The 12,565-nt window shown below is 34.0% G+C and overlaps 1 protein-coding gene across 1 annotated transcript; it reads right to left on the bottom strand.

Moving 5' to 3' along the window:
- Positions 1-10,502: 10,502 nt before the first annotated feature.
- Positions 10,503-12,260, bottom strand: LOC129888895 (cytochrome P450 71AU50-like). Its single transcript, XM_055963957.1, has 2 exons — positions 11,352-12,260; positions 10,503-11,261 (listed from the first exon to the last, which is right to left on the bottom strand). Exons 1-2 carry the CDS (start codon positions 12,213-12,215, stop codon positions 10,650-10,652), a joined length of 1,476 nt encoding a protein of 491 aa, XP_055819932.1. The 5' UTR covers positions 12,216-12,260; the 3' UTR covers positions 10,503-10,649.
- Between the last annotated feature and the right edge of the window lie 305 nt (positions 12,261-12,565).

Raw genomic sequence — 12,565 nt, 5'->3', positions numbered from 1 at the left:
ATCATGTCCATAGTTCTTGTCATTATCTTTCTCCTAATTTCCTCCAACATGGTTATTATAGATTTATGTCTACATAATATGATCCATGAGTTAAAGGTCTCACACATGTTATTTTCAACTACATCACATTTGGAATGCTCTTGAAAGAATGCCCTAGCCCATGACACTTTTGGATAATGCAATAAGTCAGCACAAATATCCTTACCAAGTTTGCTCATTTTATGAAGCTCATTCTTGAACTTCACTTCAAAACTTGCCTTTGAACATCTCCAAAATTATTTTCTCCTTTCCTATGCCTTCCAGGTTTGATTCTAATTAGACCAAATATGTCTAGCACACCTTCTAACTTCAATATTTGGTAGTAGTCCATCAACAGATGCATGAAAACCTGCAAAGAAAACAAAATGCAATTCAATACTTAATGGATAATCTAATAGCTTTAGCAAATGTAATAGGTAATTACCTTTTGAATATCCGCCATCATAGTAAGACCCTTTCCAGTACCCAATTGTAGGTCCTATTTCAAGTAATTGATAAAGAAACTCCAACTATGCTTAGTTTCCTTATCTACAACTGCCCAGGCTATAGGAAACATCTGATTGTTTCTATTCTTGCCAACTGCTACTAGAAGTTCACCCTTGTAAGCACCCTTTAAGAAACATCCATCAAATCCTATTATTCTTCTACATCATTCCTTCCACCCCCTTTTCAATGCATCCAAGCACACATAGAAGTATACAAACAAATTCTTTTCTGGTGTAGTTTCTCTATCCATTCTTCAAAAAATAGAAATATCAGGATTGGTTTGTTTCATAACCTCAGCATAATCACATAATCTTAAAAATTTCATATTCCAGTCACCCATGGATTCTCTAAGAATTATTAACTTTGCCTTGTAACAGATGGTCCTACCCACATACAATCCTAACTTTTCCCTACACAATTCTTGTATTTTCCAAATCTTTATGGATGATTGTTTAGTTATTTCATCATTGAATTTGTTTTCTAGGAATTTACTTGTACACATTTTATTCTTATTTGATGGAGAACATTTATGTATAGGATGGTAGTTCTTGATCAAAAAGTTATCAGAATCTCCATCAATTGCACCATAACACAATCATTTATATTTTTCTTTGAATTTACATTTAACCCTCACTCTATGAATTTCATTAGGCCTTAACTTAATATGATAATTATTTTCTACTGCATAATTTGCCAAAGCCTTTGTAAATTGTTTAGCATTTTCAAAAATCATTCCAAGTTCAAAAATAGTAACTTCACATTCAGCATCATGCCTGATATTTTTCCTCTTCCTTCTTCCTGGTTGATCAATACTCCTAACAACTTCTACATCTAGCACATCTATAATATTATCATTATCACAGTCTGAGCTATCAATATACTCCTTATCTCCTCCTAATATGCCAACATATCTATCCTTCTTATTTCTTCCAATATCTTCAAAGCCTCTATCAATACCAGCTTCACCTACTGGTATTTCTTCAGGTACTTTCTTTTTTCTCTTAGGATTAAGATTTATTTTGTTCCTCCTTTCAGATCTAAAGGATCTCAATTCTTCATCAACATCTGAACCATCGTCATCAGGAATGGCATTTATAACTGAGTTACTACTATGCAAATCTGACTTATTCACATCTGAAACATCCTCAGTTTCATTAACATCTGAAACAGACTCATTCTCCACATTTCCAACATCAACAGAGTCTGGCCATGCTAAAAGACCAACTGGAGTTGGCAATTCCTCTAACTCATTGATTTCATGGATCACATAAACATGAAAGTCATCACCATCTATTAAGTCTTTCACATAGTAACTTGGACAAATTCATTGTTAATTTTATTTTGACAGTAAAAACCCTTCACATTTGTGTACCCAAGGTCTTTAGTGTATGAAAGAAACTCGACAAGGCTAAAATGATCTTTATCAATGGCAACGATAAATACATCTATTTCTCCTCTTTAAGTAGGGTTAGGGTCTGCGATAACATGACCCCCATGATGAAAACATGTCAATATATACTCGTCCATATCTCAAAAAAAGACCCCAACACAAAAAATACCCTAAAAGCCCCTTACTTTATCAGGGCAATTTCCATAAAAAAACCTAGTTACAAAATGCTAAAAGAGAGTGGACACAACCAGAACATACACCTTCTTCTTCAAGGATGAAACATGCAAACACAAGTAGTTGATAGAAATGTCAAAAAGCCCAACAAAAATGCAATTTCCAACCCTTGATTTCAACCTTTAAACCTGGAAATTGGCAACATAAACTAACATAATAGTTAGTACTAACTAAGAATTGAATGAAAATCAAGAAAGATTGAACTTTCATATTCTTACCTAGGTTTTGATCGGTGAACTTGAAGATGGGTTTCGCCTTTGAACTGAAGAGAAAATGGTGTTGAACATCAAATTTTGACCATTTAAACTTAAAGCTATATGACGTGTAAAGAAGGCAGAGTTGGCATGATATAATTGGTCAACTAATCCATGTGGACGAAATTGTAATACACGCATTGAGTCTAATAACAGATTGTGTAAAAAGTTCCAAGATGACACATTCGACCCTTACATAAGGTGTCTAAAATGAACATCTCCTGGTTTAGGTGTTGAAGTGAAAGTTGGTGCCAACTTTAAGTGGCCACTGATAGGTTTGACGTAGAAACAGTAATAAATGGAAACATTGTTTGAACACCTAAGTCCTAGAAAAGAAAAGGACTAAAACAACGTTAGAATCCACGGTAGCCTAAAGGAATAACTCACCCTTGAATTCAAAAATATGATCACTCCTTTAGATGGGGTCTCTCTGCTACTGGTTGAATATACCATCTACTCAATAAAAAGGCAGATCAAGAGTAGTATCAGTACACAAAATTATGATGTACTGGTATGATCACGTGATTAGCCAATAAGCGGACCATAGACAAGTAAATTTTAACTCAATAGGCACATACATGTACAGAATAAGTCAACCACATCTCAATATCACAGTTCAATGTCTTTCATATGCTATAATCTCACGCAAGGGTCCTCTCAAGGGACCTGTAAACAATCAACTTTGTGTCGGAATGTGACACCCGATCCAAGTATGTGTTGGAATGTGACACCTGATCTCAAAATATCACAATCATAAGAACATACAATGTTTACAATATTTATACCACGAAGAATAGGTTCATTAATATAACATGCCAACAAGTGATCAGTTCACACATAATCTAGCACGTTTTCCTATTCATATATCCACATGCATATCATGAAGCAATTTATCAAGTATATGAAACACATACAGGAAACTAGACCATCACGTACCTCAAATTCAAGCTTTCGGAACCTCACAACGCAATAGACTTCCCTTTCCGGGTTCGTTCTTCTCGTTCTTGGTCTAAAAACATTAAATACATATCAAGGTTCACTATAATGGCCTAACTATCAAAAAATATAACACAATTTCATTCCCTAGGCTAAACCCATGATCCTAACCTTACCTTAGGGCTATTTTCCACCTTAAATTTCCAGTCCAAATCCTCCCCAATGATTATCACCATACTTCTAGTTCTTAAGAATCAAAGTATGAATATAGGAAGTAAAAACCTTACCTTAAGCGTGAAAATTTGTGGAAAATCAATTGAAATCGCCCTAGATTGCCTCTTGAGGTTTTAGAAATTGAACTTGCAGAAAAAGACCGTTTTTAGTCCTTTTCCCGACTTAAGTCGCGATTGTTCCGCTCTAGCGGGAATAATCCCGCTCTGGTGGGAATAATCCCGCCCTAGCGGGATATGCGAAAATAGAGAGCTCGGAGTTTGTGCTCCAAGCTCCCCTTTCACAACACACCCCCTCTAAGGACATATTAAAATATACTCCCCACGCAAACTTTGATTTCGAGAGTTTTACTCGCCCGAATGCGATTCCACGAAGCTGTAAATGCTCTGTATCGCCTTGCCTATCAACATGTCTAATCAATTTATAAATTTGACCTTCCATCATCCACATGATCACCCTAGACTTCACCTGACTCAGAATTCGTCCAAGTCTGACCTAGGCTCAATTTTTCCGAAGTTACTACCTAAAATTTTCTGGCCCGAAATCCTTCCCCATTGGCCTATCCCTAACGACGGGAGTAGGTCATTACATATGTGATTTAAAATCATGATTTCATATTTAATTTTTTTTTAAAATGATCATAATTTCAATTTATAAAAAAATATAAAACTTGATCCATAAGTTTACATTTTATAAAAAAGACTCATAATTTCAAATTTTGCGAAAAACACTCATGTTCAGCGTGAAGAGATTTTTTATAACTTGTGAAAAGATTATACTAAAGAATAATTAGTTATTATTATTGTTGAATAATGGATCTTAATAAAATTAATTACGTGTATTTGAAAGTTTGTAACCACAAATATTTATTATAAAAGAAAGATATGTGATTTATCAATGTATCGTTTTAAGATATTTTGATATATTGTTTATGAACTATGGTTTGTTCATTTGGTAATTAAGATTGTGTAAAAATTCACAACTTGTAGTTTTTATTTAATGTTTATTAAAAAAAGGTATACAACTTAAGAAATTCAAATTTGATATCCAAACAAAACTTCAATTTCACATTAATTTAATTTATATTGCATGTTTAAACCGACCTAAGTTTGATTTTTAATATTTTTAAGTAAATTCTAGGATGTGGAAGTGGTAATATTCGGATAAAATTCACAAATAGATACTTTTTAATTTTTGTAATTAAAAAAAGAAGTTATTATCATGAAATTTTAAATTTCAAAGTGAAATTGGACAACATTATCATGAAATTTCACTTGTTAAATTTGAAATTACACGAAAAAATTGATAGCTCAGGCTATTACTACGTGATGAAATTCCTTGAACTAATGTTTAGTATGAAAAATGCAAAACTAGCCCTAAATTCCCAGAACTAGTTTACTTGTATTATTGTTAAATAATGGTAGAGTTGTTAATGGGTAGATTTGACATAATGAACTAACAGAATTGGGAGGTCATTTGCATTTTTACTTGTCAATTTAGGAATTCAAATTTAAATTTGTCAGATCTAATAAATTCAAGAAAAAGTGCTAATTTTGATAGATTTGGAAAAAAAAGATAATTAAGAATCAAATATTGCAAATTACTTTAATACAAAAATATATGTGGACAATAAAATAAAGCATGTATGAGGCCCCTAAACATATGAATCTTTTGTTGACTATTAAACCATCTCCAATCCACTCCAAATTTACATCAAATGCTATATTTAATGAAAAATTTGACGCAAAGTTAGTTCAATTCACTCCAAATTTTACATCAAATTTGGTGTGTGAATATTGTAACATCAAATTTGGTGTTACACTATTCATCAAATATTTTATTATATAATACTTTTAATTAAACATTATATAAAATGTATGTTTTAATTAAAAAAATTATTATTTTTACATAATATATTTATAATATTAATTTTAGATTAAAAATTTTAATTTTTAAAAATTATTATCCTTTTCTTGAATTTTTTAAAATTAAATTTATGGGAGCACCATAGTGATTTTGAAAGTTGAATATTCATGTAGAACTTAAAATAAAGTTTTCAATTGTATAATGTTTATTTAATTATATTTCGTTAATGATTTCACTTATATTTTTTTTATCCATTATTATGTATAATATGTAATATTTTCTAGCAATTTATATTATTTACAAAATTATGATATAAAATAATTTTATATTAAACGACTATAATTTGAAACAATATGAAAATTATATATAGTGAATGTTTTTTAGAAAGAATTTTGTTTTATGAAATAAAAAATATAAATGAAATAAGAAATAAGAAATAATAATATAATAGTGAAGACAGAGAAAAAAAATGTTTTTTGATATAAAATTTAAAGCAACTTTATCAATTAATTCAAGACTCCCCTTCGAGTACAATTATAAAACAATAATAATAAAATACAAGATAACGAAACAGTTTGGACAGAGAGATGCTTTATTTCTTTTTAGATGTTACAAAATGAATTGAGCTAGATTCTTATTCTTATTAATTAATACAAGAAAAGAATTTGCTACGCTTTTCAAAAAGTTGTTGCAAGAGTTTATAGTTACTGTTTGTTAATTGATTGTATGGCTATTTGCCAGTTGCTAGCAAACCTCAAGAATTTGCTACAAGACTTTTTAGTAGCTGCTTGAATTATTTTCTTGACTGTAATCTTCTTCAATTCAAGAAGTTATACGAGTTTTAAATGAACATTGATAATTTATTGTATTAGATTTACTTGTTTTCTTAAATAATTTTTGTGTTATCAATTCTGACATAATAATCAAATAGATTCTGGAAGCATTAACATTTTTATTTGTCAATTTAGGAATTTAATATTAAAGTTTATTAGATCTAAGTTATTCAAGAAATGATGGATTTTTAATTGATTTTGGATAGATTTGAAGAAATAGAAGATAAATATCAAATATATCAAGTTACTTTAAAGTACTATATATGTAGTAGACGTTAAAATAGAACATGTATGGAACCGCCAAACATATGAATCTTTTGCAGACTATTAGGATGCTACTTTTGTAAAAATCTTAAATATGTGCGGTTATGAAATATATTTTATTTCTTTTGAGATTGATGTTACAAAATGAATTGAGATAACTTCTTAAATATAGAAGAGCATTCGGAGGGGCGTATCCAGGATTTCGAGATGATATGTACACTGTTATAAAAAGGTGAATCTAAGATATATACCACTTAGAAAAGTGTTAGCTAACTTTAGAAAGAAAAATAAAATAAAATAGATATAAAATTTCAAATTTTTAACCTCATTTAGAAAGGTGTACCTAATTTTTATCGCATTATATCATACTCCGAGTGTTGATTCACACACCTATTTTAAATATTTTTTTAAAAATATAATATTACTATATATAACTTTGGGAGGAAAGCATAAATTTACGTGAATCCGGTGACCCCTGTATACGCCCCAGAAGAGCACAATTTTATGTTTTTTTAGGAGGTAGCTTGTAAGTTAGTTGTATAGGCTATTTGCAAGCATCCTGTTTGATAGCAAGCTCAGAAAATTACTACAAGACTTTGTAGGACCTGCTTGCAATTATTTACGAGCTATTTATTTGATTGCAAGCTTCTTTCGCAGAAAATTATTGGATTATTAATGAACATCTAAAATTCAATGTATTTATAACATTTAATTGTTTTCTTAGATAATTCTAGTGTTGTCAATATATGGACAATTAAATAAAGCATGTATGAAGTCGCCAAGCATATGGATCTTTTGTTGACTATTGGGATGCCTTTTTTGTTCTAATTTGAAAAGCATTATGCTATTTAGAGAATTATTTTAGAAAATACTCAATTGGTATGGACATTAGGTACAATACACTTCACTTTTCAATGTACATAAATTCTAAAAAAAATGTAAAATTATATTCGAATAAGTATTTTATTATGTCTAAGTAATCATGAAAAAAATTGATAAATCTTCCTAGCAAATCTAATATTATAACAACAACAACAACAACCCAGTGAAATCCCACATCGTGGGGTCTGGGGAGGGTAGAGTGTACGCAGACCTGACTCCTACCAATGTAGGACGGCTGTTTCCGAAAGACCCTCGGCTCAATAAAAGCATAGAAAAAGGTCAGACAAGAATATTAGAGTAAATAAGTAGATGACAAATACGGTCCAAACAATAGTATAATCAAAGCACAGAAAACAGTAGATATTATTATTGGATAATAACATAAATACCATAAATAACATACATCAGAGTACAAGAAATCACAGTGCGTTAATACGTCTACGAATAAGGGAGAATAAAACTATTATGTACTAGCCTTCTACCCTAATGTGTGTCCTCCACACCTTCCTATCTAGGGTCATGTCCTCGGTAAGTCGTAAATGTGCCATGTCCTGTCTGATCACCCCTCCCCAATATTTCTTCGGCCTACCCTTACCTCTCCTGAAACCATCCATGGTCAGCCTCTCCCATCTCCGCACTGGTGCATCTGGAACTCTCCTCTTCACATGTCCAAACCATCTCAGTCGCGTTTCCCGCATCTTGTCTTCCACCGAGGCCACTCCTACCTTTTCTCGAATAGCCTCATTTCTAATCTTGTCACTCCTGGTATGCCTACACATCCATCTCAACATTCTCATCTCGGCAACCTTCATCTTTTGCACGTGGGAGACCTTAACTAGCCAACACTCCGCCCCATATAACATAGCTGGTCTAACGACCACTTTGTAGAACTTGCCCTTAAGTTGTGGTGGCACCTTCTTGTCACATAACACACCGGAGGCGAGCCTCCATTTCATCCATCCTGCCCCAATACGGTGTGTGACATCCTCGTCGATCTCTCCGCTGTCTTGCATGATAGAACCAAGGTACTTAAAACTACTTCTCTTTTGGATGGCTTGTTCCCCGAGCCTAACTTCTGTGCCAACCTCTTGAGGTGTCTCACTGAACTTGCACTCTAGGTACTCTGTCTTGGACCTACTCAGCTTAAACCCCTTAGACTCCAAGGTGCGTCTCCAATCTTCCAGGTTAGCGTTAACTCTGCTACGAGTCTCATCGATGAGGACTATGTCATCCGTAAAAAGCATACACCATGGTACCTCACCTTGAATTTGTCGCGTCAATCCATCCATCACCAAGGCAAATAGGAACGGGCTAAGAGCTGATCCTTGATGCAACCCCATCATAACTGGGAAGTGTTCTGAGTCCCCTCCTACTGTCCTTACCCTGGTTTTGGCACCCTCGTACATGTCCTTGATCACCCTTATGTACGCTACAGGTACACCTTTAGCCTCCAAACATCTCCATAGTATCTCTCGTGGGACTTTATCGTAAGCCTTTTCCAAGTCTATGAACACCATATGCAAGTCTCTCTTCCTCTCCCTATATTACTCCATTAGTCTCCTCATAAGGTGGATGGCTTCTGTAGTTGAGCGTCCCGGCATAAATCCGAACTGGTTCTCTGAAATAGACACGCCTCTCCTCACCCTTACCTCTACCACTCTTTCCCACACTTTCATACTATGGCTTAGAAGCTTAATACCTCTATAGTTGTCACAGCTCTGGCTATCCCCTTTATTTTTGTAAAGCGGGATCATGATGCTCGATCTCCATTCTACGGGCATCGTTGCCGTCGTAAAGATGACATTAAATAACCTAGTCAGCCATTCCAAACCTACCGAGCCCGCACTCTTCCAAAATTCTCCAGGGATCTTCCCCAGCGCATCCTACGAACAACATCCTTAACCTCATCGACCGTAATACTCCTACAACCCCCAAAATCGTGACTCCTTCCTGTATGTTCCAAATCTCCCAACACAATTTCTCTGTCCCCTTTGTCATTCAAAAGTTTATGGAAGTATGACTGCCATCTTTGTTTGATAAGGGTCTCCTCTACCAATACTTTTCCGTCTTCGTCTTTAATGCACTTCACTTGATCCACATCGCGTGCCCTTCTTTTAATTAATTGATCCACATCGCGTGCCCTTCTTCACATGGATAACTTGCTATATCCATGAAATTAATTGAATATGTAGTATAAATATTTTTGTCAGAATTCTTTTAAAAGTCTCCCCTAAACTTTCTACAAGTCTAATCACCTACCTTTACTTGGATATTTGATAACCTTTAACCCTGTGACGATTTTATCCTAGAGACGTCACATCATCTAATTTATTTCATGAAAAGATCTCATCAATAGCTTTCAAACACGAGCAAAATCTCAGTCAAAGTTTAAGGAAAATATTGCAAACAATATTTGTTTATCAAAAGAGAGAACCATATACATAAATTCATTCGATTTGACACTTATTTTTATGTGTCGTGAGTTTGTTAACAGAAATAGACGGAAGGATGGATCTTGCCATTTTTTGAATGATATAGAGATTTTTTCGTTTACTTAGGTAACACAAGGATGTACTTTAGGTTTGAGTCATAATTCAGAAATGATGTTAGCCAAAAACTCGTAATGTCAACATTATACCTTTGGCCAGGGGCGGATTCAAAAGGTAGGATAGGGTTCCTGGAACCAGTGACCTTTGCACAAATATTATATTTATATTGAAAAATTCATTAAATATATAAGAAATATTTATTGGGAGCCCACTAACAAAATAAGTGTTTTGTCCAATGTTCAAATCCCCTTTGACCCTTAATACTTTCTTTTGTTCATTTGAGTATATTGGAAACACATAAAACTTCAAATTCTGGATTCGCCTCTATCTATGGCGAGATACAATGATGGACCGGAGATGGTCGGTGTTGGAGTCATGGTCGAATTTGATATTTGCTTTATGGACTTGATTAAGAAAAAAAATTGTCATTGCTATTATCTATAATTTTTGATGTGATAGTAAACAATTAAACGTAACCCAAAAATCCAATCAACATAATTTAACGCCTTCTGATTATGATTTTGTTTTAGCAAATTTATTTCACTAGGCAATATGTCTAGCGTTTTTTTATTAATAGAAAACCTCAAAAGGGAGAAGTACAAGTAAAGGAGTTTATGCTTTGATCTTACGAATTCTATTGAAGTAATGAACCCCAAAGGTTTACAATGTCAGAAAATGATTTTCCTCATTCAATTAGTCTATAAGTAGGAATAGCCATTAAATGGTCTTCTCTGCATGTTACTAACCCAAAGTGCTCATCAATGTTCAGATCACTTGGTTGCATACCATTTGGAAGCTCCCAATCAAAGCAATGCACCAATTGTGCCACCACAAGGCGGACAATGGTGATCCCCAACGGCATTGCAGGGCAACTTCTTCTACCAGAGCTAAATGGTAAAAGTTGGAAATCGCGTCCACGAATATCTATATTGCTCCCAACAAACCTCTCTGGAAAAAACTTCTCAGGCTCGGACCAAACATTTGGATCCCTCTGAATTGCATAATGATTTATCATGATTCGGGATCCCTTCCGTATATGGAAGCCATCAACTACACAATCTTCCATGGACTCACGTTGCGTTACTGGCACTACGGAATGCAGCCTCATGCCCTCTTTCACAACCATATCTAAGTACTTAAAATTCTCCAAGTCTGATTCTTTTACCATTCTTTCAAGGCCTACCACTTCTTCTAACTCTTTTTGGAGTTTCTTCATCACACGAGGGTGTCGAAGAAGCTCTGTTAGTATCCAATCTATTGATGTTGCTGAAGTGTCGACTGCTGCAACAAGCATATCCTGTTATAGAAAAGGAAACAGGGGAAATTAGTACAAACAAATATAATCGTATGATGAGCTTATAGTAATAGATGGGATGAAATAACGTACGAAGAGGATAGCTTTTATATGGCTTCGGTCAAACTGAAATTCTGCCTCTCCTGATCGCATAATGTCCAACATTGTGTCCACGAAGTCTTTGGATTGCTTTTGGTCACGAGAATGGACATGTTCATTGATAATCTTCTCAAGAAACTCATCAAACACCTTTGCAAGATCTTTGAGACGGCGAGTGAGTCCTTGGAGATCAATTACACCAAGGAAGGGGAAAAAATCTCCAAGATTTGGTGTTGCTGTTAAATGCACAACTTCTTGAAGTACAGCTTTGAATCCCCTCTTGTCCAAATCTTCATCCACGTATTTCTTTCCAAACACCATCAAGCAAGTCAAGTCAGCATTCAAGGACGCAACTTTTGCACTAAGATCAACAACAACGCAATCATTTTTAAGTGATTTGATCATAAGCTCAATTTGTTGCCTTCTCATGGATTGAAATGAATTGATCTTTTGATTAGTCAAAAGGTGTAGAGTGACCAATTTGCGCATGTTACGCCAATATGGTCCATATTTTGCAAATATAATATTCTTCTGTCCATATGACAAATACGTAGCTGCCTCGCTATGAGGCCTACTAGCAAAGATATGATCATATGTCTTGAGGACTTTCTCGGCTGCATCAATAGACGATGCAACAATTGTAGGTACTAGTCCTAATCGCATATACATAATTGGACCATGTTTCTTGGCTAATTTTTCTAAATCTTGGTGTGGTTTTTTCCCTAACAAATGAAGATGTCCTAAAATGGGAATCCCCCTTGGACCTGGAGGAAACTGTTTTCTCTTGTGGATATTTAGCAGCTCATACAAGGCATACACAATAGAAACTACTACTAGTGTTGCCCATAACAAAGCCATGACTAATATGACTTCACTAACTTCTAACCTCTTATGGAATATATATTTTTGTATACATATGTGAACTGAATCCTATTATGGCTACCGAATTATATAGGAAAAGTCAATAAAACAGGCAGAGAAATTAAAAATGGGACCATATTATTATTGATATTCATTTTGAATGGGTTTGTTCAATACATCTTCTCTAAACCAAATAATATTCTACAAAAGGCCAAATACATAGATAGACTTCAATTGTCAATTTGATACTTCTAACTTACCCATTGATTAAATTGATACTTCAACTTGATATATGTGAGCAGCCATGCTCTCAACATATCTTCCAGCACCTGGATAGTCCTCTCTAA

Source organism: Solanum dulcamara, chromosome 1 (genome assembly GCF_947179165.1).
Source record: "Solanum dulcamara chromosome 1, daSolDulc1.2, whole genome shotgun sequence".
Classification (NCBI taxonomy): Eukaryota; Viridiplantae; Streptophyta; class Magnoliopsida; order Solanales; family Solanaceae; genus Solanum; species Solanum dulcamara.
Note: the sequence above shows the minus strand (reverse complement) of the source record. Positions and strands in the feature narration are given on the sequence as shown.

What these genes read in the sequence shown, in the direction of transcription:
- LOC129888895 (XM_055963957.1), bottom strand. Translation starts at nt 12,215, where the DNA reads ATGGCTTTGTTATGGGCAACACTAGTAGTAGTTTCTATTGTGTATGCC. An exon ending in ATATAAAAGCTATCCTCTTC is followed by an intron (nt 11,262 to 11,351) that starts GTACGTTATTTC and finishes TTTCTATAACAG; the next exon opens with GATATGCTTGTTGCAGCAGT.